This window comes from Vanacampus margaritifer, chromosome 6, assembly GCF_051991255.1.
Source record: "Vanacampus margaritifer isolate UIUO_Vmar chromosome 6, RoL_Vmar_1.0, whole genome shotgun sequence".
NCBI classification, from domain to species: domain Eukaryota; kingdom Metazoa; phylum Chordata; class Actinopteri; order Syngnathiformes; family Syngnathidae; genus Vanacampus; species Vanacampus margaritifer.
The window spans coordinates 21,223,436-21,251,275 of NC_135437.1; the positions used below are offsets into that span (position 1 = coordinate 21,223,436).

Genomic DNA, 27,840 nt, shown 5'->3' on the forward strand with positions numbered 1-27,840 from the left:
CTCCCTTGCGCTGATGGAAACCAGAGGGTGAGCTCAAACCCTCCACCCCCCGGCCCCTGTCGCCTCTGCGGCTAATTGAAAGTGGCTTGGCCTTATCCTTTCTTGCCTCTTCCTTGGCGATGCTGAGCATGACCCCCCCCCACCCCCTCCCTCCCCAGGGGGTACGGAATATTGGAAGTTCCAAGCCGGCTCAGAGGAAGTGTTGGTTTTCCTTTTTTGTTGGGTTTGCCGTGCGCAACAGGAAATTCAGCACAACGTTGGGCTTGATTGGTTTCAAATGGAAGCCATGACAAGTTTCACCCCGGATGGAAGCAAATGAAGGAATGGATGAAGGGAGCGGGCCAGCGTGTCGTGAAACCTATTTTCTTTCTGTCCTCTTTTATTTTTTACAGCGTAGCTACAGTGCAGAGGGTGCGCGTGAGTATCGTAACAAATCATTTCCATCCATCTGCCGCGCTCTGTCTTTCTCATCACTCCCGAGAAGCAGCGCTGATGTTTCCATGGGATCGTAATTACAGTGCAATAAGGCAATGTCTCTATTTATATATCTATTATAAAACTGTACAGGAGAGAAGACAAGAGAAGCGATTATTTCGTCAAGGTGTGTTACAGACGTTCTTTAAAACACAAGCAAGGAGATAAAACCATACAGTAAACCGTCACTTATTTGCCGTTTTCCATGAAAAACTCACCAAGTCGCATTATTTTGAGTTGCTTCTGTAATGCTCTAAGAGGCCACGAGATAATAGGAAAGTAGTAATTAAGTTGACATAAATATTTACTCAATTACTCAAATAGTGGAGCTTTGCTGTTATACTAATAGTTTCATATAACTACAGCACCGAGGTGAAAAGATATGCTGGCGCAGAAAGAAAGAAAGAAAAAAAGAAAGAAAGAAAGAAAGGAATTACCCGCCTCTGTTGTGTGAGCCATAAATAATGAAGCCTAGCTACAGTTACAGTACAGCGGAGCCTCCCGAACCAGAACAGAGGACGTTCAGCAAACTTTTAAATACTGTACAGGTGATGAACTCAGTAACACTTTAGCAGCATATAAATTACACAGATAAAAAGTGTAAATCGGCCGTTGAAAACAAACGACAAATCAGACGTTTCCCATTGGAGTCAGAACGCGTCATAGCAATGTGTCGTTAAAGAAGAATGTTATGCTAACGTTTCGCTGTTGGCCGGCTAACGCCGTGCTAGCAACATGAGGACAGGAGTTTTCAAATTTGGATGCCAAACCTGATGGACAAACTAGCTTAGCGTTAGCTAGGATGAGGCTACTAGCAATTTAGCTGGATTTAAAATGGGGCTAAAGAGAAAAACATCCTCATGCTAACATCCTGCTGCTGGCCGGCTAACGGCTTGCTAGCAACATACAAACGGGAGTTTTCAAACTTGGACGCCGGACCTGATGGATAAACTAGCTTAGCGCTAGCTAGGATAAGGCTAGTAGCAATGTTGATGGATTTAAAATGGGGCCAAAAAGAAAAACATCTTTATGCTAACGTCTTGCTGCTGGCCTGCTAACGTCGTGCTAGCAACATACAAACGTGAGTTTTCAAACTTGGACGCCGGACCTGATGGACAAACTAGCTTAGCGTTAGCTAGGATGAGGCTACTAGCAATTTAGATGGATTTAAAATGGGGCTAAAGAGAAAAGCATCCTTATGCTAACGTGTTGCTGCTGGCTGGCTAACGACGTGCTAGCAACATACAAACGGGAGTTTTCAAACTTGGACGCCGGACCTGATAGACAAACTAGCTTAGCGCTAGCTAGGATGAGGCTAGTAGCAATGTAGAAAGATTTAAAATGGGGCCAAAAAGAAAAACATCTTTATGCTAACGTCCTGCTGCTGGCCGACTAACGGCTTGCTAGCAACACACAAACGGGAGTTTTCAAACTTGGACGCCGGACCTGATGGACAAACTAGCTTAGCGTTAGCTAGGATGAGGCTTGTAGCAATGTAGAAAGATTTAAAATGGGGCCAAAAAGAAAATAATCGTTATGCTAACGTCTTGCTGCTGGCCAGCTAATGGCGTGCTAGCAACATATGAACGGGAGTTTTCAAACTTGGACGCCGGACCTGATAGACAAACTAGCTTAGCGTTAGCTAGGATGAGGCTATTAGCAATTTAGATGGATTTAAAATGGGGCAAAAGAGAAAAGCATCCTTATGCTAACGTGTTGCTGCTGGCTGGCTAACGACGTGCTAGCAACATACAAACGGGAGTTTTTAAACTTGGATGCCGGACCTGATAGACAAACTAGCTTAGCGCTAGCTAGGATGAGGCTAGTAGCAATTTAGATGGATTTAAAATGGGGCTAAAGAGAAAAGCATCTTTATGCTAATGTGTTGCTGCTGGCTGGCTAATGACGTGCTAGCAACATACAAACGGGAGTTTTCAAACTTGGACGCCGGACCTGATGGACAAACTAGCTTAGCGTTAGCTAGGATGAGGCTTGTAGCAATGTAGAAAGATTTAAAATGGGGCCAAAAAGAAAATAATCTTTATGCTAACGTCTTGCTGCTGGCCAGCTAATGGCGTGCTAGCAACATATGAACGGGAGTTTTCAAACTTGGACGCCGGACCTGATGGACAAACTAGCTTAGCGTTAGCTAGGATGAGGCTACTAGCAATTTAGATGGATTTAAAATGGGGCTAAAGAGAAAAGCATCCTTATGCTAACGTGTTGCTGCTGGCTGGCTAACGACGTGCTAGCAACATACAAACGGGAGTTTTTAAACTTGGACGCCGGACCTGATAGACAAACTAGCTTAGCGCTAGCTAGGATGAGGCTAGTAGCAATGTTGATGGATTTAAAATGGAGCCAAAGAGAAAACCATCTCCTTTCCTCTGCCTTTGGATCTTGTACAGTGCAAAATCCTGCAGGTTAAACTAAAAACGAATTGATTTTTGTGGGTTTACACGCTGCGTCAACGCGCTAGTGTAGGCTACATTGCAATATATTTGGATTGGACAAGTGAATAAGAGGTTTTGTAAATGGATGACGAATGCGGATCTTTGGTGCGAGTCTGAGCTCCCGTGAATCTTAAAGCTAACAAAAACGAAGGAGTGATCCTTACTTTTCATGCGTACTGTATCCTTACACACAAACAAAAAGCCAAAGAAAACAGACAAAAAGCAGCACTTTAAGAGCATGGACTGAGCTCAGCTGATGCCAAGCCCCTCAGGACGTACTCGAACCAGGCCAATCCTCTCCTGTCCCCTGCTGGTTGCTTGACTAGATTATTTGGAGATATGAAGTGGAGAGAGGACATCACGGTTCAAATGGCCTCAAACACAGAGTGAGTAGTCTTACCCTGTTTATGTTTGTGGACTGAATTCTTGTCCCACCAAAGTTTGGACCAGAGTTATTGGAGTTCCAAAGAAACTTCAAAAAGACTCTTAAAGTGGATCCTGGAGAATATAAAGAAGATTCCCGGTGGAGGTGCTTAAAGATGATTGATGGACATTTGGACAATCCCAGAGTAAACAAACCTCTGCCAAGAAGTCCGTCCCTGCTGCAGCCATTTTTTTTTTTTATTAGCTTCAGTGCAAGTAATATTTCCAAACAGGACACGATAGCGTGGGCTGAATGAAGTCCTCCTCTGCTGGTGTTATTGGATCACCTCGAGCAAACACAGTCTAAATCGAGATGGCTGCATGCGTGCCAAGATAAATAGAATGATTTGTGGAATGCCTGCGCCGAAGCACCGACTCCCATTCGGGGAACGTCAGCGCTTTGATGGCTTGCTCGTTAGCTTAGGAATAATATTAGGAAGAGAAGAGCGGGCACACGTAAATTCCCTTCAGGAAAATAAATGACAAAGGGAGTCACGGCATTGGAAGGTGCCAGGGAATGTGAAGGGATTTCGATGGACGCACGATAAGACCCAAAAAAGGGGATGCGGTAGTCCACATTGGAAGGTGAGTCACGATTCCCGCTCTTGGTGCCTCTTCTTCGGTTGTAGGTTGCGGGGCGTTTATAAGTCAATGACAAAACCCAGGGAGTGGGTTTTGGGAAGAACCTTTAGGGCCCCTCGTCGATGCTGACTCCCATCCGCTTCTGGATGGTCACCCTGCGGATGGAGGGCCTGGAAATGAGCTCAGGCTTGGGGAGGAACTGCTCCGTCAGGATCCGCACAACCGAGTCCATTTTCTGGTCCATCTGGTAGACCTGCAAAGAACAAACTGACTGTATGATATGATATAGTTAAATATTTGCATCAAAAACAGTACATCATAGCACATAGTGAATAAAAAAAAAAGTTTTGAATCTGATTGAATGGCCATGACGTGGAGGGTGCCTCAAGGGTCAAAACTTGGACCCCTTTTGTTCAGTCTCAGTAGAGATGGTAGTTAACTCACTTCACTGCCATCTATAGTCGTCAAAAATTCATTTGAACTATTTATATTAGTTTCACATTTCTTTTCCATTTTTGTTAACAAGAGTATGAAAACCTAGATTTATTTTTTTTTACATTTGGAACAGATATAAAATTTGTGATTAATCGGGAATTAAGTCATGCAATTAATTACGATTGCAAATTTTTATAGTATTTTCTTAAAAATAAAATAGAAATAAATAAATAAATACATATTTATAATACAATATAATACAATACAAAATTTTAAATCATAATTAATTGCATGACTTCACTAGTTAACTCACGATTAATCACACATTTTATATCTGTTCTAATACAAAAAAAATCGAGGTTTTCATACTCTTGTTAACAAAAATGGAAAAAAAAATGTTAAACATAAAAATAGTTCAAATGAATTTTTGACGTCTATAGCCGTCAATGGCAGTGAATGAGTTAAAAATAAGACGTAATGTATCGTGTGAAAACATAAAACACTCTTTGAGAGGTCCTGAATTTATGACGGTAAGTCATACGGACAATTATACAGTCATACAGTTTATCAATTTAAATTGATTAAATCTTAAGTTGAATTAAAGTTTGTTTTTGTTTCACGAGAGCGTTCCCGTTGCGCGTATGAGAGGCAATTCTTTACGACTCTTTAAAGAGTGGCACACATGAAAGAGCTGAAAGACGTCACGAGAGAGTCGCAACTTTATGCCCGGCAGTCTGTGGCTGAACATCACTGGCACTTTTTTTCCACGCTGGCTCCAGCGTGTATACCTTCCGTCCGCTTCCCCATCTATTAAGCGTGTGCGTGTGACGAGCCCGACGTTTTTATGGCCGAGCGGGACATTTAGAAGCCAGTAGTTTTGCTGAAATACGATCGCTCGAGTAGGACGCATAAAATATGAAATATGAGTCACACAGAGGAATTGCTTTGCATGCACGCACACACGGCGCTGTTGTAAATACTCCTACAGTAAATTACATCGCTAGTTATTGAAAGTAATGTTAATTATTATATTATATAATGATTCCTATTTTTTTTTTAATAAGAAATTGTTTTAAATATGAATGATAGGGATGTCAAAATGAGTGTGTTAATTTAAAGTTCCTTTATCACCACTAATTTTTTCAGGACCGCTCCTTATTTGGAAAGCCTGTACTGGGGGAATTCCAATTTCAATATAATATAATATTTATACAATATAATAAATTCAATATAATAATGCATATATTTGTGAAGACTGGGGCCAAGTTGTCTTTTTACAATTTTAAAAATGTGCAGAATTTCACAAGTTACTTCATGTTAAAGATGAGATAGCTCTTAACTATGACAGGGAAAATGCACCAAGCTATCACCGATGTCTTACAAATGCAATTATGCCATCTAGTGGCAGAAAAATGACCTCAACACAAATCAATATCACACTCGTTTTTTTTACAGTACATCTTTTTCATTTTAACTCAATTTTATGAATTATTATGAAATTACTGTATCAATGACTAAAAAAAGCAGCCATGTTTGTATGAGTTTAAAATTTGGATGTATGAATAATTTTTTTGGTACATTTAGAACAGGTATAAAATTTGCGATTAATCGTGAGTTAACCATTGAAGTCATACGATTAACTAGGATTAATATTTTTAATTCACCTCTACTGTGTTCCATTTTTTGGTGTTTTGTGTTAACTTGAGATACATTGCAAGACATATACTGTACTTAGTCACCTTCTTAAAATAACTCATTCTGACCCATTCAAAAAAAATAATCTCCTCATGATGTTGGCCACCTCTGCTAATCATAGCAAGGTGGCAATTAAAAAAAAAAGAAAAGTCAAACATTCCAGGCTCGTGGTCACTCTTCATCCGACCATATTTGAAGCGTCCTCCAGAAAACAAACGTCAACGACTTGTGGCTCATTAGTCCACAGCACCTGCTGCTATTTTGCCGCAACGCCCTCCCAAACATGGTTCTTTTGTTTCTGCGCTCACAGGAGGAGAGTCACTTCATTTGTGACTTTGGACGCATCGAAATGGCGGTCAGCGGGTTCCGTAAAGAGCACTTCATTGGAGCCGTTCTTGGGTAGCGCTAATGAATATTTGCTGCCGTTTCTACGGGACACGTTCAAGAGGCGAGTCAAATTGGAAGACAAACTTCTTAATCAATTAATCAAGGTTTAGGTAGCGCAGTTTTACCCCGAATGCCCATTTTTCAGACATTTTGGACAACTTTGTTGGAACAGTTTGGGGACCTTTTTAAGTGGTGAATACACAACACGTCGGTACAAACATTAATGTTTCTTGTAGATGGCGAGAAAAAAAAAAGAAAACAAAAAAAAAAAAGCACATATGCAAACCAACACTAACGATTCAAAACACGCTTAGTATTTGTGCTTACTAGGGCTGAGAATCTTTGATTGTCTCACGATTTGATTCCAATTTTTGGGTCTGCGATTCGATTCAGAATCGATTATTGATTCAGAACGATTTTAGATTGAAAAATATTTGATTGACAATTTCTGCTTCAATTCATAGATGTGCAAAGAATCGTCATGACTTATTCCAGTCTGACTCGCTAATGCTAATTAGCGCGCTACAACAAAAACGGCTATTCATTCAAAACGCTTCAGGAATGTATACAGAGAAGCATCTTTATTATTCACCGACATATGCTCTTCCTACGCTGCAAAAAAAAACAACTTGATCGTGACTTTTTCCTTCTACTCTTTAATGTGGCTATACAAGTATATCAGAACGCACGGAACCACACTGCCCCTAAGTGGCCAAATCGTGTACAACATGAACAGCGCTCCCAATAAAGACACGTACAAACAAGGGCAAGACAGTACAAGATCATTTAAATAACATCAATTTTGGGACATCTAAAATCGATTCTGTATCGTACTAAATGAGAACCGCGATTCTTACGAGAATCGATTTTCTTGACACACCCCTAAGTGCGACTTTTACATGTTCATTTCCTCATTTCTAGCCATCTTGCATTCCTCACATTGACCTAATTCAGATCAGCTGTGCTGTTGCCGGGCTACGTCGCCGCAGGTTGGCTCACTTGGGTTGTGCCAAAAGTACACTCCTGGCTCGGCTTGTCTAACGGACTTCCATTCCGATTCAAAGCAGATTCATGAGGGCTGCTAATGGAAGGAGACAGATAGCATCGACATGACGGTCCCTGCAGGGCACTTTGACGCTAAGAAGCCAGCTTGTATGAAAAACAAAAGCAGTCAAGTGTCAGCGATAGATGAGGACATACTTTCACATTTGACACGGGCTGGCTTTTAAAAAGCCCTGCTGGAGACGCTGCAGGCTCCGTCATGACACATGTGGCGTGTTATGAATGTTTTGCTTTGCTATTCCACTGAAGATCACAGTGACGTTTTCCAAAGACGGCATCCGGACAGCGAAAACAACAACACTTCTGCACATGTGCGCAGAGACAATAAGTTGCTTTCATCTATGCTAATTTTTGTTAGCCTTATAGGCTAGCACTAAGCAGAGCAGAACAGCAGTCAGAACACGTTTGTGTTTAAATACAGAAAAAAAATTGAAAAAAATAAAATAAATAAATAATAATAATTAAATAATTAAATAATAATAATGAATAAATAAAACAATAAAAAATAAAACAAAAAAAATAGGGCCCCAACTTTCTTGCCCAGTGCAATTCTAGCACGAATTGTAGTCTTTTCCTAGACAATCGTAGCTATAAGTAGATGTTTTAACCGATATGCGCCGTTGTGGGAGTGAACACAGCCGACTCCCGGCCAATCAAAGCGGTTTTTCGTCATTCCTTAAATTCAGTAGGGAAAGAGCCACAAAGCTTACCCCCTTCCACCCCTGATCGTGCATCAGTGTCAAGCTTCGAGCAAATCCACCAAAATCGCCTTACACCACCTGCACCACAACTTAGACCGGCTTTTTGCATTTCTAAAATCTAGTTTTTGGCACTAAACTATCAGGTGGGTCCAATAGAATACGCCCAAATGGCAAACGAGGCCTAGCGTGGTCTACCAAAATCACAAACATGCAAAACTAGACACGAAAATAAAGACGCAGCTATTTTTTATGCCGATCACGTGTGCCGGTCTACAAAAATTGGGCACACAGGCACAGAGAAATACTTTAAAATTAATTTAGATGTGTTTAAAGCGGTGTAAAATGATAGAAAACGTTTTTAGGTGGTTTTGCTATATTTCATATATTTTAGTGCAAACATTTTTGAGCAACCTTCAAATTTGATTTTGTGTCAGAGCAAGAACGGCATTGATTTTGATTCCTGAGATTTGGAGGGTTCCACTGCTGTTGATGCAGTTATGTCATCAATTACATTTGATGTAACTGTAGCAGTAGCGCAGGGTCACGTCAGGTGAATTTGCCCATGCAGAGACCCCCGCTGCCACTCCACACACCACCATGGAGAACAGAGAGCAAGACGTCAAAAGGAGGTTAAAAAAAGAAAAAAACAAAAAAGAAAACGAGCCTCGCGCCTCGCTGACATGCTGGAACCATTACGTGTTTTCAGCACCCAACATGCTGAGTGATGGCAGACGACTTAGTAACAGGGCAGCGCTCAGTGAGTCATTAGTCATTTGGACACACTCGGCCCCAGCGGGGGGTCGGGGGGGGGGGGGGTTCATTCTCACTAAAACCACACGTGCGCTTAACTCGCCACGGAAAACTTGGTTTCAAAACCAATAGAAGGCTTGAAGTGAACAATTTTGCCGGGGGGTGTCCGAAGTCTGGCGCGTTTTAAAATTTAGAATCCGTCGTTTCTCGGCGTAGCAACAAAAATAAAGATTTTTAACTCTTTGACTGCCAGACGTTTTCAGAAACGGGATGTCGCCAGTGCCAGCCGATTTAAGCATTTTGAGTGATCTTTCAAGGTCCACAGAAAATGTTGTGTTTGGACTATGGAAACACACATACGACCAAATGAAAGATTGGACTCTCATCTTTCATCAGAAAAAAAAGTTTGTTTCTACCTTATTCCGTTCTTCAGTAATCAACAATAGAAAATGGTTAGTTTCACCTCTGTTTTGAAACAAACGTCTTTTAACGTCTTTGGCCTTCCTCCATAGGATTTTACTAAACGTTATTTAACGTTTTTGGCAGTCAAAGAGTTAAGCAAACTTCAGATTTTTAAGAGCATCGGAGTCGGAGCGGCTTATATTTCAAGTGGAAACTCGCCAAGCTTTTAATCAAGCAAACTGTGCTGTCTTGTCTTGAGCTGCCTCGGAGACTTCTTCTTCCTCCACAAATCTGGTCACAAGACTCCATATGATCAAACATGTGACTTCATTGCACAATTGCTGACATGTGACATGTGACTTTAATGCCGCTACCTGCTCGCCATCTGTCCTCATGCACACCAGAATGCAGAAGACAAAATGTCCATGGGACATGATTTGATCCTATTTTAAGACAATAGTAGCATGCGGCGTGAATATGATAGCATGTACCAAAACAACACAGAAAGCCATGAATTAGTAAGTGTTTTTGTGAAGTTTATGAGTTCCAAGCTCATTTGTAGCAACAGCAAGACTGCGTGTAATCGTGTCGGCTGTTTTAAAAGTTGAAGGGTCCCCACAAAGTTCCGTGATCTTTTCCAGGACTTTTTCCACAATTAAATTGGAGCGCTTCCGCGAGCTCAACATGCTCTTCCTCTCTGGTTTCCATACTGATGGAGAGGAGCAGCTGAAAACCACCAGCTAATGTAGCCAATGTGTGAAAATGGCTGACGTGTCCATGTGACCCATCTATACACATTCTGAGAAGAATTTTTGGCGGTTGCTTTTTTTTCTTTCATGTACACATTTTTAGAAAGACCCAAAGATACAATTAGCATTATTTTAAAATACACTAGCATTTAGTCCGAATACAACCTACATATAGTGAAATGATAGGATCGGTCCCGAATATGCTAGCGTGTAGCATGATCACACATAATGATATCGATTAGCATGTTTTCGCACTGCTGCTGACTATCAAAACAAATCAAGAAGAAGGCATTAACAATATCTGTGGACTTGGAATGCTAATGCTAAATATGATGCTAACAACAACACAATGCAGTCTCTTGTGTACTAGCGCGATTCCTGAATATGCTAACGTGGCATAATCATTTTTAAGGGTAGCAAGACAGTTTGTGAATGAGCTAATGTTTACAATTAACTTTAGAGAAGGCATTAACAATGTCTGTGTACTTTGAATGCAAATGCTAATAACGATGCTAACAGCAAAACAATGCAGTCTTCTTAATTGTGTACTAGCATGATTCCTGAATATGCTAACATGATTGTGGCATGATCCATTTTAAGGATAGCAAGATAGCAAGCTAATATTTACAGTTAACTTTAGCCTAATTTAGCTACTGAAACTGAGTGAGTAGTTTTAGAGTACTGAATTGAACGTAGCATGTAGCATAAATGGTGTAAATACCAGTAAGTAATATTGGAATATATGTTTGCATCTATCATAACTATATGAAGTGATAACAGTGGGATTAGAAGATAGTTATTAGAGGACATAAAAGCATGTAGTAAGTCTTGTAGCTGTGGCCAATTGTCAAAACGATTCAAGGAGAACAACAAAATAGCCTTGATGATACTTCAACAACAGGCGCTAATGCTAACGTTGCTGTTCCGCGCTCGCTTTGCATTAAGGTGCTAGCGTATGCGTTTAAGTGGTTTGGTGATGTCGAAACGACCGCATTAAAGTCTTGGCCCTATAATTACTTTTTTTGGGAATAGATTCGTCCGGACAGGTTTGGTGCTCGGTGAGGAGAATCCGCCTGAAAACCTGCTCGCCAAAAGTTGGGAAAGCAGATTGCCACGAGGGCCTCTGCCAAGGAGAATGGCTTCACTTGAACCCTGCGATATACAATATGTTCTTTGTGTTTGTAGGAGAAGAAGCTGCTGTAGGAAGAGGCGGAGGAGAGGTGAAGTTTTGGGTGGAATGGCTTCCCGGTTGGCTGAGGGGGAAGGAGAGAGGGTGTGTTGGATTTGAAAGCACCTGACGCACACGATGAGCATCAAGGGCTGGTAGGCCACGTGCCGCGCGAGGGGTGGGGGGTTTGTACCGAGTGCTGCGATCATCTCTCAAAGATTCTTTTGTTTCACATTCCCTCCTTCCTCCTCTCCCTTTTCCCCAGATACACTAGAGGTGTTTGTGTGTCACAATAATGTACTCACTCACAACAAGCCGTTACTCATACACAGTGAGCCCCCGTATATTGAGGGGGTCTCGTTCCAGACCCTGTCGCAATAGTAATAATTGGATTAGATTGTACAGTTATAGGAAAATAAATACATAAATAAATAAGAATTTTTTACATGACGAAAGTCAACAAAGGCCTAATTATTGCAAGTCTGTTAAACCTATCCTGGTTAAGATCTTAAAAATCGGCATGTGTACTCGAACAAAGACGGAGAGACAAGATATTAACCGCTAAAACAAATACATTCTTGTCTTCATTAAATGACTGGCGACAGGCCCGAGGAGGCTTTCCAATCTTTTCAACAGCATTCTGCCAATCAGATAGATTTCGTCTGCTTATCTTCAGCAAAAGAACCCATGGACCTCTGCCAAGGAAGAAAATTGCGGCTGCCAAAAGATGGAGCGTCTGTCAGTGGAGTAAATCGGGCCGCTGTGGAAATGTACGACTCGTACGCGCAAATAAGCCAGAGGCATTTGCCTGAAGAGAAAGCGGTAGTGAAACCGAAGTAGTAGTAGAAGTACAAAAACAACACCCTACATTATGTCATTTAGCTGCATTCCACAAAGCGGGGAAGGTTGTGATCTAAAAGTGATTTTTAATGTTTATTAAGTCATTTCATTTATCATCAATATGTATTTTAAATAGTTTTCTGTATGTTAAACTGTTTTTTTTGTTATGTTGGAACGGATTAACTGAATTGGCATTAGTTCCTATGGGAAATATTGCTTTGGCTTTAGTACAATGTTGTTTTTGTCATTTCAGTCACACCTGGCTTACAGTCCTGAGGTCAGGGGTTCGATTGTCAGCTCCGGCCCTCCTGTGTGGAGTTTACATGTTGTTCCCACGCTCCAGAAACATTAAAGCTCTAATTTTGTCCATTAGTCCCTTACAGTGAACTATTCATGTAGACATACACTGCTGGTGCCTTTTTTCTGAAAACATTTGTAAGCAATTACATTTATGGGTAATGTTATAAGATGAGTTTAAATAATATAAAAACATTTGTGATGATGTGGCATATTTATGGTTTTAACTACCAATATAGGCAAGATGACTGTATCTTGTGTAACTCGTCTCGTGATCCGCCGTTTTTAAAGTTAGTCTCAGTTTTAGTCCAGTTTCAATCACGCTTAGCCTATTAGTTTTTATCATAGTGAGTCCATCTCACCCTGTTTTTATTTAGTCCATTTTTAGTCCACTATAAATCGAGCATTTTAGCCTTTATTTTAGTTGAAGAAAACATAATTTTATTCGTCTAGTTTTAGTCAGAACAATAATTTTACCCGTCTTTTTTTTTTTTTTTAAATCAGCATATTATGTTGAACATTTCGGCTCTAAAACCATTTCACATCAAATTTTCTCTCACCTTTTTGATGAAAAACAACTTGACACACAATAACAGTTTATCAACAAGTGGGTTACTTTGGCTCCATGCGATGAGCTAGCAAGTTAGCCAGCATTAGCTAGCGGTCAGATAAACATTATTGTTGGAATGTTATAGCCATTGGATTCATGTTAAATTATAACTATAATTGACCACTTTAAGCTGTAGATATGAAAGGGGGCGTGTCACTGTGTGACAGATGATCAGATACAAGATTTGACAAACATCATAACTTTCGTCTCGTTTTTGCTCATGTATTAAAATGTCCATCGATTTTAGTCCAGTTTTTATGAAGTGAAGTACATTTTCGTCTCGTCTTCATTAGGCGGCGAAAATGCAGACTGATTTCGTCCCAGTTATTGTTTATTAATGAGGGTTTTAGTCCGGTGAAAAATGTGTGTTGACGAAATTATTTTGGTTCAGTTTTCGTTGACGAAATGAACACTAGCTGGAGGAAATGGTTGACTTTCAGCAAATCCATGTCATCCAAACTCCAAAACACGACTGCAATTAAACACATTTCACCTTTCACTATGTCTTCCATCCCCAATTGATAAAAGCACTCAAAATGGTTTCATAGATTGTAAACACTGAGGCCAGGGCGAGGGAGGAGGCTAATAGACCATTTGTCCTCAAGGACAGCTGAACATGATTTGCCCGTAATGGCTCCCTGGAGTGGTTTGCTCCAACACCGTCGTTAGCGGGGGGCACAAACGTTTGTTTTTGCTTGACGTTAAGTCACTTAGGTACGCAAACAAGCAGGATTGGTTCAACTTGTAACAAGACTTCATTTCAAGCCAAACGTGAGAATGATCTTTTAGATGTGGCGAGACGAACAGTCACATGGTCTGCATAATCACGCGTGTTCAGTGCGAACGCCGCATTCGAGCGTGGAATCGTAAAAACACACCACAAAAGAGGCTTTTTTTGGACATATTTAGCAGCCTTCTTGTAAATCTGTCTTTTTGCACTCGTCATTGTGTAATGCATCTTTCACTGACTTTTAAGTTGAGTGCCAACAAGGCCCGTTGATATGCTACACTGCAAAAAAAGTGGGATTTTGCCAAGGAAATGAAGTTGTCAGCTTTATAACAATAAAATATATTAACAATGATGCTTTTTGTTTTGATTTTTATAAGATAATGTCAACATATAATGATATTAAAGTCACAGTTTAATAAGGGAAAAAAGTCCCATTTTAACAAGTGGAGTTCAAAAATACAACTTTATTGGCCTTGTAAATACGCCATTTACTTTGGAAAAGATGCCTTTTTTTTTCATTTAAAAAATAGGATGAACGTCTTGGGGGGGAAAAAAGAGAGTTTTGACCTTTAATTTTAACATAAAAAAAAAAAAGATTTATGTGATAATAAAGTCACAATCCTACCAGAGCTTTTGATTGCACCAAAACTAAGTAGGGAGGACGGATGTGTTTATGATATTTCTTGAACAGGCTTGTACTTTTTCTAAATGATACAACATAATGATTTTTGCAGTTTATTGAGCCATAAGTTATGGCTTTCAAACACCTGGGAGTCAAAAACACAATCATTGTATTATGATGATCAAGTCTTAAGTTACAATATGTTCTATGTGCCCCCACTAGTCAAAAAACAACATTTGGATTATTCTTGAGTGTATGTAATAATAACTACAAAGCAAAATCCACCTGTTTTTATCCATCTCAGGGGGCGGCCATTTTGACATTTTACCGCCCTCTGCTGTCGACCGAAAATGACATCACAGTGTCCAAGTTGCAGGTTTCAAACGTCACATGACCAAACTCAGGAAATACGTGAGCCATGATTGGTTGTTACCTGAGCCCTAGTGGGGCTGCATAGAACATATTATTATTATTAAATAAAAGAGACTTGACTTCCACTTTAAAGACATTTTCATGAATTTTGTAAACAACAGACGCTAAAGAACTCTTCACACATTCACACTACGGCAGCTCAATTCATCATTTAAGTCTTCTTGAATGATTTAGCCGCCATTTTCTCAATCAATCTGCTTTGGTCAAAATGAAGTCTTATTTGTTTGTTTACAACAAGAAAGCTTGCGCTTCTTCCTCCCAGAAATTCTTCTGAAAGGTTTCTACTTCCTGTTTGGATCCCATTTCCGCAAGCTTGACAGGACTGTCTCGGTTACTGAACGAATCATGCTGAAAATGTTGGCCTCGTACCCTCAAACAGGCCACTTCTTATAAACGACCCCCCCCCCCCCCCTCCTCCTCCTTCACCAGCTGCCAAAAGCGCCGAATACCCCCGTAACCCCCCATCCCCAGCCATGATAACCACAAGACACTCAAGCATTCCTCCCGTTTCTTTGCCAAGCTGTGGTGGCGGCCGCCGTGGCACGGTCCATCGACGGGGGAGGAGCCACATCACCATGGCGGCCGCTGTACGCCGGCCACACTGCGGCTTTGTTGGCGCTGTCAATAGGCCAGTCAGCTTGATATTATAAATGGTGGTGGTGGTGGGGGGGGGGGGGATCGTACCAAGCGTGTCAGCCTGGGGCAAAGCATTGAAATGGACTCTTTATGGTGTGGCAGAAATTCCCAAATATCATGTTTGAGTACAGTAACAGGGTTCGAGTCCTGCCGCAGTTAGCGAAGAAATGCAAGTAATTGATGCCCCCTGCCCGAATTTTTTTTTTCAAATGGCCTCTATTATACAATAGATGGAGGGTCACCAAACTGGTAGCACAAAGGACCTCATGCGGCCTTGAACAGCTCCATAACTCAACAGTGAAGGGACAATGTGATTTCCTAGGGAATGTTGTAGAAGTGCTCATTTGGCTTAAAATGAACTTCAAAGTTAACCGTGCCGTTGACGTCAGTGCTTAGCACCAATATATAACACAATTCCTCTTTTTGTTTACTTCCGGGTCGGTGAAAGAAATGGATACTATCCAAACGACCCTCCAATTTAGGAGTTAATAATAATTTATTCTTATTTCTTATTTTTTATTCATTATATAATTTTTTTTTATTATAATTTATTTCATTATTTTTGTAACATATAATATTGCATGTTTTTGTTTCTCATATTTTGGTCTGTTTTTTTGTTGTTGTTTTTTGGCTAACATATTTGTATTTTTGATTGATTTGTATTTTCGTAATATTTTGATAGAATAGTTCTGAATTATTTGTCTTTGTCTTGTTTTTTGTATTTACATACTTCTAATATCTGTGTATTTTTCATCTGATATTTGTAATTATTACTAATATTTGTAATGACTTTTAATTAAAAAATAATTAAAATAACAGATTATTATTATTATTATATTTAATGTAAATTAAATTTGAAAATTAGCTGATTATTGACGCAAAAGCAAACAAGAAACATCACAGGTAACCTTTCTATGGAATCACTTCCCACTAAACGTTCAATTTTTAGAACTCGTCTTGGATGTAAATATTTCAGAAGTGCGTATCAAATTGGTAACTTTTTAATTGCCAAATGATTTAAATTGGGCGCCGTGCAAATGACGTCACGATACAGTTCACGATGATGATGATTTGTGCGCGTGTGTGCATTTGCGCAGCCCGCCTCCCGCCAGCTGTCGGTCCCGCCCAGACAGCGGGCTAGCGCCTGGTGCCACGGGGTCCCGCCAGTGTGCCAAGTGGCGTGCGTGTGCGGCGCCCTCTCAAGCGAAGGTTCCTTTTAAGTATTGACGCCATTAGCTTGAGACAAAGTGGCCGCCGTTGTGGAGGGCGAGCACAGCTGGGCCTCACGCGAGGGACGCAAGCACCACCCACAACTGGGACAGCCAGAGACCCAAGACCAGCTCAGAAAAGGTCGGACTACCTCTGTCAAGGAGGGGTCAACCTACCAATTGCTTGCCATGCAAATTTTAGCCTTGATGAAGGTTTACACTCTGTTACCCACCATAAAAGTCTACACCCCCCCCCGTTTAAATGCCAGGTTTTATATAAAACAATAAGACCAAAAATAAATTGCTTAAAAAAAAAAAAAATCCAGCGCTAATGTGACCTACATAACCTGTACAAACATTTCATGTGTTTGCACAAGTGTGCACACCCTCTTATAACCCGGTACGTAGCTGTGCTCATAATTCTCCAGTCACATTCAAACTCACGTTAAATGGCAGTCAGCGCACACCTTCCACCATTTGCACTGCCGCAAATAAAGTACAGATGTTCTAGGAGGCTTTTTCTGCCATTTAACGTTCTCTTTTTAGCTGAAGCCTGATGGTTTTGTACGAGTGCTGACTGCTTTTTTGAACTGTTCAAAATTTTTCGGGGGCATCTAGTGAGCATATTGCTAAAAATCGCCAGTCATACCCCCAAATGAGCTATTTAAAAAAAAAAAAAGTAATATTGAGAGGTACTTTTTTAAGTGATATATATATTTTTTAAATACATGTGAATAAAGCATTAATTTTAATGACAATTTAAACATATCCAAGACATGCATCTAGTGAGCATATTGATAAAAATCGCCGAGTCGTACCTCCAAAAGAGTTATTTAAAAAAAAAGGTTAGGTACTTTTAAAAATGATAATAATAAAAAAAATACATTAATTTTAATGACAATTTAAACATATCCAAGAATAGAACACAATACAATACAATATAGTGCTGAGCCTTGGTGGAGGTCTGATTACAAATTTGCTAATAATTTCACAATTACTTTCTACCATTTCCAAAAGCGCAGCGCAAAGATTTATTTCAAACAGTGAGAAACATTCTCACACTTTTTATTCACGTGCGAATAATGCCTTATTCTTAACGAAATACGCAGGAGGCAGTTATGCATAACATTGTACAATTTGCTACTGAACCAAATGAGGCTTCCTCTGCCTTGGCGGAGGTCAGTGCTGCAAACGAGTGCCACTCTTGTCCGACAATAGAAAACGTGAATGAAGACGCAGAACACTTGTGTACACGGACCGAACGCCGCCAGCAAGAGACGTGAAGCGACTGCTATTTCCCCCCGCCTGCCGTCTGGCGTCCTGGAGACAGCTCGGAAAACAACTCCTTGGAGTTTGGCATGATGACCCGCTCTACATTCCTTCCCCGAGACCAACAAACGCTCTGTCCGCATGCTCTGCCAGACAAAACCAGACATGAAACTGATAAGGCCAGATGAAACTATTCCACTCGTCTTGTCCAGTCACTACTCGGGGCCAACACACTCGCATTGCTACACACGCTACGACTACTACTGTGGTCCGGTTTCCATGACATGCCATACAGTACATTGGAAGACTTCCAAGGTCGGAGGTCAAATTCTCACCAAAAAGAAGCCACTATTAATACAGTGTAAAGTCACATTTTAATATTCTTAGCTGCCATGCTTCTAACTGCTTTTCCATTGTTAAAACTGTCTGTATGACTGACTTTGACAGTAGAATATTATTAAAATGATCTTTAGAAAAATCACCTCTTCAGAGAAAAAAAGAAAGAAAAAAAGAAAAGAAATTAAAAAAAAGAAAAATCATCTTTCTCTGTCCAAAACTTTGCTTCTACTTTAATTTTTAATGTTTACAATGGGCAGGGACCGGGAATGCCTTAAAAAAATCCTGCATTTGGGCGTTAAAAAAAAAAAAGGTGGAAAAATAGGGGAAACAAAAAATATTAAATAACACAAAACTTAAAAACAAAAAACGTCAGTCTCACCAGGTTGTCAGGTGAGTTGATCACTTGTCATATTTTTAAGTGATTATGCATTCCGAACAAAACATCGTACCAACAAACCGGTAACATTTCATGTTTGGCAACTTTTCAACTCGTCTTGGCTTAACGTCAGCTTGTGCTCATTGCACCTTTTACATGTGCGCGCGCGTATGTGACTGAGGTACACTTGAAAAAGAGAATTGTTGAAACAACTTAACATTACATTTTGGATTGTTGACCAACTTGAAAAAATGATTTTCGAATGGTAACACGCGATTGAATTAAGTTAGTCCAAAGTGAAGATATTAAATTCAAGGGATTATGAGTTCATTTAATTTAATACTTTGGATTGGAGTCATTTTGGATTAATTTAAACCAGGTGAATATATTAAGTGTAATGAACTCATAATTATTTAAACTTAATATATTCACTTTGGACTAACTTAATTTAATATTGTTTTACCACTTGAAGCGATTTTTTTTAAGTTGGTTTAACAATTCAATTTATAATCTTAAATTGGTTCATGAATTGTCTTTTTAGAGTGTACGTCTGCGCCGGCAATAAAAAAACAAAACATATTAATTTTATTTTTTTAATTGTTAACATTCTTAACTCTTATTATGAAATGTAAAAAATAAATAAAATAAAAAATAAAAAATAAAAACTTGAGTAATGGTAATCTAAATAAATAAATTAAGCCCTTAAAAATAATAAAATGTAAAAAGAAGACTTCTGTCATGAGTCTTACGACTTTCTTTGCTGACCAATTCCACTTTCTTCACTTTTCATTGGTCTGCAAGAAGAGTGCATCATCTACGATTTCAAAGCAGATTACACAGACATCATTTAGGCCAACACGCGTGCTTCTTCAACACCCCCCCCCCCCCCAAAAAAAACCCCCATCATGAGCCGGACATGACTCCAAATGCTCCCGGAATCAACAAGAGTGCACAAACAACAATTGAAAGAACATTTGCTAATCTCTGCCTTGTTGCCCAACAATTTTCCAGCGTGGGCGCAGTCATCCGGCTCCCGCCAAGTGCTGCAGGTATGTCAACAAACAAAGGCTGCCAGGAGGAAGTGCCTCGGCTGTCGGCTTCACCTTCAATGCGGCCCTCGCGTTACCTCCGTGGTTGGCCTTATCTGATGGAAAGGCATTTCAGTGTAGAGAATACTGTACGACTTAACAGTTTAGAACCTCTAAAGTTCCCATTGCCTTCATTTTATATCATTTTTTCTTACTTACAGTAGATTTTGGCATTGTCTCACACACTGCTCTGCTAACAACATTATGTGTCACAAATGGTGAAAGGATGTAGAATATTTTGTATATATATATATTTTTTTTTTGTAAATAACTAAAACTAATAAAAACAGAACCACCTTGAAAACGAATTAAAACTAACAAAATTTTAAAAAACAAAACTCAAAACGAAATAAAAACTAATTAAAATAAAAATTCCAAAACTATAATAACCATGGTTTCCACTGTATTTTAGTCAAAAAAAAAAAAAGTCTCTGAGGATCATCAAACATGTTGGCCTTGGCGGAGGTCTACACTTGATGGTCATTATTGCATTGATGAAGCAACATAATGGTGGCCACTGGACACACACGCACACACATCCACCTGTTGAGCCCCCCCCCACCCCCCACACCCGACCCCCACCCCCAACACACAATCAGAGTGCATATGAGCCACCAGCTGTTGACGCACACGCACACACAACCTCCTTATCCTCACGCCTGCTGCAAATAAGGCGAAGTCGTATTTTTAGCTTATAGTAAACAAAGAGCCAAACATCAACCCCCCTCCGCTGCATCACTTAGTTGCCCCCCCCCAGGGAAGCAGACGGGACACTCCATATTTAGTTGAATGTTGTAGAAGACGGTAGGAAATTCGACTGGGGAAATATCCGCAGGTAGCGAAATCCGCAAGCACGCCATCTTGGCAGACGCAAGCCGCTTCGGTACACAAGGAGCTGGAAAAACAACGTCTATTTCGGGTTTGGTAAATATGTCAAAAATAAAGAAAACAGCTGAGAGGGAAGAGTGGAAACGGACTTTCCCGTCGTGTATGTATACACGGCTGAGCCAGAGCGGGAAAAAAAGAACTTCATTTGTTGTGCAATTTTCTCTTGAGCGAGCGCACGTGATGAGGAGGAGGAGGAGGGGGGGGGGGGTTTGGGGGGGACACGCCCGAGTTGGGCAACGGCGGCTGCCTTGCAAGCTCAGAAGCGAGCAGGAGTAGCTCGCAGTCAGTCACACATCACGCCATGCCAGGTCACGTGTTCACGAGTGCGAAGCGTTTGCTCACCATTATCGTCACGCTGCGTCAAACTTTTGGCAGCTGTGCTAAGTTCAAAAGATTTCATTACCAAGAAAGATCAATACCAGAAAGATCGACGCATGGCCGTGGAACCTCTTGGGGGGCTTTACATGATGTTGTCAAGCCCCCCTTCCCCCAAAAATTCTTGACAATAATTTTTTCTATGAGCACCACTAGTCTAAATATGTTATTCTGTTTAATATTGCGTTAGTGGAATATGAGTTAAGCAGCTAAATCCAGATGTTTTTATCCATCTCAGGGGGCAGCCATTTTGCACAGTTACTCAGGTCTCAGGTAACAACCAATCACAGCGTAGCTTCAGAAAACATGTTAGCTATATACATTCCACAAATGTAATATTAATCAGAATACCATGTTTAGACTAATGCGGTCACAAATATTATTATAATTTATTGTCAAAAAATTAATTTAAGGTCGACAAATCCAGGTCCAGAAAGTAAAAACAATGCCACCGTTTGGCTTTAGCCGCGGGCGCTAGCTAGCTAGCTCCCATGGTGCTTGTTTACCTGCTAGTGAGCTAGTTTAGAGTGACCATATTCCCATTTCCCCCCAAAAAGAGGAGACTTTCCCCGGCCTTGTGGTACCCGTCGCAGTTACACAGTGTACTTCACCTCTCCTATTAGTCACACAATTCCAACTGGACATTTTCATGAATTTATAAAACCTGCGGAGGCCCGAACAGGACGTAAGAAAATGGTTTGTGCTCCCAAAAGCGGACGTTTGGTCACCCCAAGCTAGCTAGCTAGCAGGTAAACGAGCACCATGGGAGCGCTAGCTAGCACCTGGGGCTAAAGACAAACTGTGGCAGGGTTTTTAGCTAGCTAGCTCCCTAGCAGTTAAACAAGCATCGTGGGAGCGAGCTAGGAAGCTAAAGCCAAATTGTGGCAGGTTTTTTACTTTCTGGACTTGGATTTGCCACCTCTGCACTTTAATATTTGTCAACTGTGAAGCCCTTTGGGACCATATTTGGAGGTCAACTGCAAATATTCAACTCACTCATCAGCCAGTGTGAGAAGTGATGTTTAATCATTTCCATATGTGACTAAAGGTCCACACATTGTAAAAAAAAACAAAAAAAAAACATCAAGAGGTGACACACTTCCCCATGTGTGTGAAAGCATTCTTGAGGTCAGAACAATGACCTACACAAAATGGGGTGTATTGTGTAAACACACAGCTGGACATGCTATGGCGGTCCTGAACAAGACTCGCATCCTGATTGACCTGGGAACCATCCGGAACCATCGACTGATGCGTGACTAGTGGTGTGCAGTGCTGATAGCGATGTCTATGACTTGCTGGCAGTGGTCACACATCTGTGTTTTTTTTTTTTTAAAGAAAATTGTTTTACCTTTATATTAAAAGATGTTCAATTTTGGAGTAATTGAAGTATTTTTAAAGAAAAAAAATCAATGAACTGATATCAATATAAATGACATTCATTGCAGTGATGCTTTGACTTACAAAGTTAATTAGTTCAGTTCCCATAAGCGTAACTCAAATCATTTTGTATCTCAAATCACCCCTCCGCATTGAAATAAATGGAAATGCCATTAATCTGTTCTAGTCACGCCAAAATACGTAATAAAAGAGAATGTAAAGAAACAAATTTCTTTTGTGAAGCCTACGTCACACACACAAGACTACTAGACTAGACCTTGGACCAGCTAAAGGCAGATCTAAATTGTGGTGCAGGTGGCGTAATGCAATTTTGGTGGATTTGATCAAAGTGTAGGCAAACAGATTCTTCGCCCAGCTGATATGTGTGGTGGAAGGCATCATATTTCATTCATAATAAACTAATTGAACAGATTATGGAGGTTTGCTTAAAGTTCCTTAAAAAAAAATACTTTACGTGCTTTGCTCTTCTGTATAGACTCCAGCAAGTCTTTTTCGGCTTATGCAATGTCAAAGACTGTGCACCCTTCCTTTTCAGATTTTAAAGGGAATGAGTGGAGCCGCTTTCTTTTGCCAAGAAATAAATTGGCTGTGTTCACTCCCACAACGGTGCAAAAAAACCAAACAAAAAAAAACCATAATCTGCCCTCTCCATGAAACAGTTTTTGCATAATCCGGCTAACAAACAACAAAACGCGCAGATGCAAGCATCACCTGCTTGGCAAACTTAAACATGGTGAGCAAGGAAGTTCATCTTCATGCCACTTAAGCATTTCGGGGGTGAAACGGAAGGCATCGGGCATTTATTTATTGTGGAGTGGCATCCAGTAGCCAGTGCATCATCGCTATGAAAGCGCACAAATGGCAAGTAAATACTTCATTCAGCATCTCGCCTCCTGTTGGCAGCGGTTAGCACGCAGCTGATTAAAGCCTCTTTTGTGGCTTTTGAGTGTTGGGACACCTCTTTGGCAGCGTACTAACAGTTCACTGGATGTGTGTGTGTGTGTGTGTGTGTGTGTGTGTTTGGATGTGTGTGTGACGGCAGCGCAGCGTGATGTCAGGTGGGTGGTTTGTTCACGCCACCACATCCTTTTGCCCGTTCTGGAGGTTGACAGCTGATGATGCTGATGGTGGTGGTGATGATGCTTCACCCGGAAACAACAAGCACGGGTTCTACACCCAAGAAGAATTGCTTGGAACCGCACCCTCATTTGAATAACATTTTGACCTCACAGAGCATCTGTATGGAGGGACCAAAACTGCCAAAATTAAAAGTAAATAAATAACTAAATGACTAAAAATGAAAATAAAAAACGGATATGAAAATTTTTATTCGAAAATGAAATACAAAAAACTGAATTTAAATGGAAATAAAAACAACAAACTAAATATATCCATAAATAAATAAATACAAGTAAAATTAAATAAAATAAAAATAAAAAAAGAGATAAAAAAAATAAAAAAATACCCCCCCCCCAAAAAAAAATAAAAAAATTAAATATCAATCAATAAATAAAAACGCTCTGCTCTCACAATGGACGACTATCTGGTCTAATGTCTACAAGTTGTGGTGACAGTGGACAAGATAGTCGTCCATTGCTGGAGCTGGAGCCGAGATTCGAACCTCAAACCTCCAAACCGTGAAGCAGACGTACAGAAAGCAACGTGCCTCATTTAATTCACGCAACCCCCCTACAAACATTCTAGAAGCAACACCCAGAAACATTTCTTTCCCGAAAGGTTGTGATGTTTTTGTGCGCGCACGGCCCCTCCCCCTTCCTGTAATGCCGTGTGGAAAGCGGTGGGACAGGAAGCTCGCATCAGACATGAAAGCAGCTCTGACGTCAGTTTCACATAACTGTCACCAAACATCACTCCATTTTTCTCCTGCCTGCTTTTCATCTTCGCTCTTATCACATTCTATTGTTTTTTTTTTTTTAACTTCAATTCTTGGCCACCTGCACCCCCAACGTGTTACAAAAGCACTTACAGACACACACACACACACACACACACACACGCACACACACACACGCACACACACACACACACACACACACACACACACACACACACACACACACACACACATTCCCCCCAGAGTGAGCTCATCTCAACGGCATCTTATCGGCCATCTCGCAAGTGTGCCGATGTTATGACTCGCAAGTTGTTTGGATTTGTCGCCAAAATAGAACATTCCCGACATTTTCTTCATTTGGACCTGCAACCTTAGACAAGATGGAGGAAATTATAAACAGGGATGAATATCAGTCCGTGTTACCCAGGGGTGAAAGTGGCTAGAATTTCTTGCCGGAACTCCCTGACATAAAGGTCGTTGATTCAGCCAGAATGTTTTATTTATTTTTATTTTTTTAATGATGTACAAAATAGTAGATAAAAACACTGACGTGCACACGTCGTCGTGACTCGTCAGATTCACAGAGAACGGAGCCGGTGGACAGAACTCCGTGGGATAAATAAATAATAGATTTCGTTAGAAACGGATTACAATTCAGAAGCACTTTATGCTATGTTCACACCAGAATCGTGCCAAAAGTATTTTTCCCCCGTACAAAAATTGCATCCCCTGCCGTGGGATATTATAACTTTCACTACAGAAAAGTGGAGATTCTTCAAAAAGGTTCCTTGTAAACAGATATTTAAACTTCAAACATCTGGAACAAAACAGAAAAACAGTAACATTTAGTTGTCTGAGCTTTTTCTATGTATGACTGAGATTTCCTACTGCGTGTGTGGTCATTGAATGCAGCGCGAGTGCCTGCTTTTCTTTTGCATCTCCGCGAAAAATCATTTTTTTCTTATTTCAAAACAAAACTCAGGTGTGTTTTTATGTATTTATTGAAAAACATGCGTTGTACTCGCATTAGGGGATCCATTTTTTTTTTTACAAGGGTATTAAGTGGCTGCTTGTGTTGTTGCACGCAGGTGACAGGATGCCGAAGCCAATGTGGCACATATTTCAGCCAATCAGGCCGCGAGCCGAAATGTGAAGAAAGTTAAAATTTTTCAATTTTGGCGAATATGTGAATTTTCGCTGCACCAGAAAGTAGACTCGACTAAATTAGACCAGTTGAAACCAGGCCTAAGTTGTGGCGCAGGTGGTGTAACACAATTTTGGCAGATTTGTTCCACATGCTTCCACCAAGCAGACCGCACGCCTCTCCTGCTCTAAATTTGAAGAGAATGACGGGAGCGGCATTGATTGAAATCAAGACGGTTGTGTTCCGTCCGCCCATTTCTAACTGTGTTCGTCTACGAAATTGCCAAAAGAAAGAAAACTCCACCTAAGCGCACATCATGACCACATTTTGTGTTAGACTTGCGCTGAGCATGAAAATAAGGCCCCGAATGTCATTGGTTGATTTTAAACTCAACCGCATCCCAGTTATGAGAGGGTGTGCACACTTATGCAACCACATTATTTCAGTGGTTTAGTTTTACTAGAGATTGTAAGTCACATAAGAAAAAAGTACGAACAGGGGTGTGTAGACTTTTTATATCCGTTGTATGGGACTTCTACCAATTTGGGAATCCAAACGGGCTGCTAATGCTCTCACTTTTCCCCCCTCGTACCCGAGAAGGCGATGATGTCAAGTATCACTTTGGCGCTGTAATTAGTTCCTGACACATTAAGTATAAGTGGAAATTTCCTGTCCTTTTTTTCTTCAAAAGCAGATCCTAATCTGGAGAACGATTTGTCGCACAGAGCGGAGGGCGGGCGGGCGGTCGGGCGTGCGTAATGGGCGGGGCCACGCCTCGCTGCCATTCGCCGGCTGGCAGGGGCAGACAGGCAGCGGCCACATCTGGTTCTTCTTCTCCTTTTTTGTACCGGCAGACCCTCACGCTCGCTTTGAAAGATATAATTCAAGTTGGCTCTTTTTTCCTTTCCATTTTCTCACTTTGTCTGTGGTTGCTTGTCCTTCTTTCACTTCAGCGACACTCTGGGCAAAGTTTCCTCGACAGAGTGCTGCTACCCAAGGAGTGGAAAGTAAGAAGGTTCCAATTTCAAAATCAGCTGGCATTTTTACAACCCTAAGTCGGAATTTTTATCTTTATTAGGAACTCGGACTTTTTTTTACACCTTACTTTGTTCAAACTTAATATTACAATTTATATTATTATATATATTATATTTATATTTTTTGGACTAGTCTCACCAGTCAAAAAATGGGGCCTTAGGCTTAATGAGGTCCTTAGTCTGTCCCATAGGGGTCCTTAGTTAGTCCTAAAGACATCCTTAGTTTTTCAAAGGTTCTTAGTCCCAAAGAGACTATGTTAGTCTAAAGAAGTCCCTTAATTAGTGCTGAAAGGGCTCCTTAGTAGAGATAGACAGATTATCGGCCGGTGCCGATATTTGGCATTCTGACAAATATCGGCATCAGCTTTTTTTTATGAAAGTTTTTATGAAAGTTGGCATCTCACTGAGCAGCGAATGCTTGCAAATGCTTTAAACAAAGGTGTCATTTCTTTATATGTTTAAAATTAAATAATAATATTTTTTCTTTTACTGCAAATGAATATCAGCTTGAAATATCGGTTATCGGTCTCCTTGTCTACTGATAATCGGTATCGGTATCTGCCATGAAACCACTCCTTAGTTTTTGCTAGGTAGTAAAAAAATCAATGTTTCTTGATAGAAGTGAGCAGTGAACACAACACTGCAGCAAAGAAGGACGAGCGTGGCTATAATGACTAATAGGTGTCGGAATGATGTCATTCTTTTGCCATTATGCAACAATCCCGGCGAGCCGTTTGCAGTTCTTTTGTCCCCGTGGCCTTTCGCCCTCCATCATTGCGCAATTGTGATAAAGACATTAGCAGCTCCCATAGCGCAGTGGCATGAATGACACATGTGTTTAGAAGCATTGTCGCGGATACCTCCCAAGCTAGCTCGTCGCTCGACTTGGGAAGCGGGCTGCTCATTTTTGGCGGGGGGGGGGGGGGGGGGGGGCCTTCTCCCTTCTCCCTGCCGCTTCGTTTTCATGCTTTCAGTTCTAATTAAAAAGCACAAAAAGAGAACGCCGCAGGCCCCTCGCGGCTCGGGCCTTGGAGACTTCGCTACGCCGAAAGCGCCATAATATGCAACTCTGCTTTAAAATAAGAAAAGAAAAAAAAACACCCTCAGGGGGTCTCTTATGCTGCCGTGTAATAAGTCCTGGCGGGCTGGCAGTGTAATTGGCCGTCATTAAAAGGAGGCAGAGGGGCGACGGGGATCTTCCTCTCGGCTCGGGCTGCCAGGCGGCAGGAAGTAGTAAAAGACCGTGTTGTCTCTCCATTTTCCAGGTGTCACTGTCTTTTCCTTTGAGCTTCTTTTCTCTCTTTCTTCATGTCACTCAGCATCTTTGGTAGAGCTATCTTTGGGTCAAGGAGAGGAGCAAAGGGAGGAAGGGGGGGGGGTGCTAAAGTACAGACGCTCCCCTACTTACGAAC

The 27,840-nt window shown here is 40.8% G+C and overlaps 1 protein-coding gene across 3 annotated transcripts in view; it reads right to left on the reverse strand.

Annotated features, from left to right (window-relative positions):
- Positions 1-3,525: 3,525 nt before the first annotated feature.
- The window catches only part of kcnq1.2 (potassium voltage-gated channel, KQT-like subfamily, member 1.2), a 172,031-nt gene continuing 147,716 nt past the window's right edge, over positions 3,526-27,840 (reverse strand). For all 3 annotated transcript variants that reach the window (XM_077569492.1, XM_077569493.1, XM_077569491.1), the window contains one exon: positions 3,526-4,185. In XM_077569492.1, the coding sequence (XP_077425618.1) occupies positions 4,039-4,185 (147 nt within the window). In that variant the 3' untranslated portion in view covers positions 3,526-4,038. The remainder of the gene's footprint in view (positions 4,186-27,840) is intronic.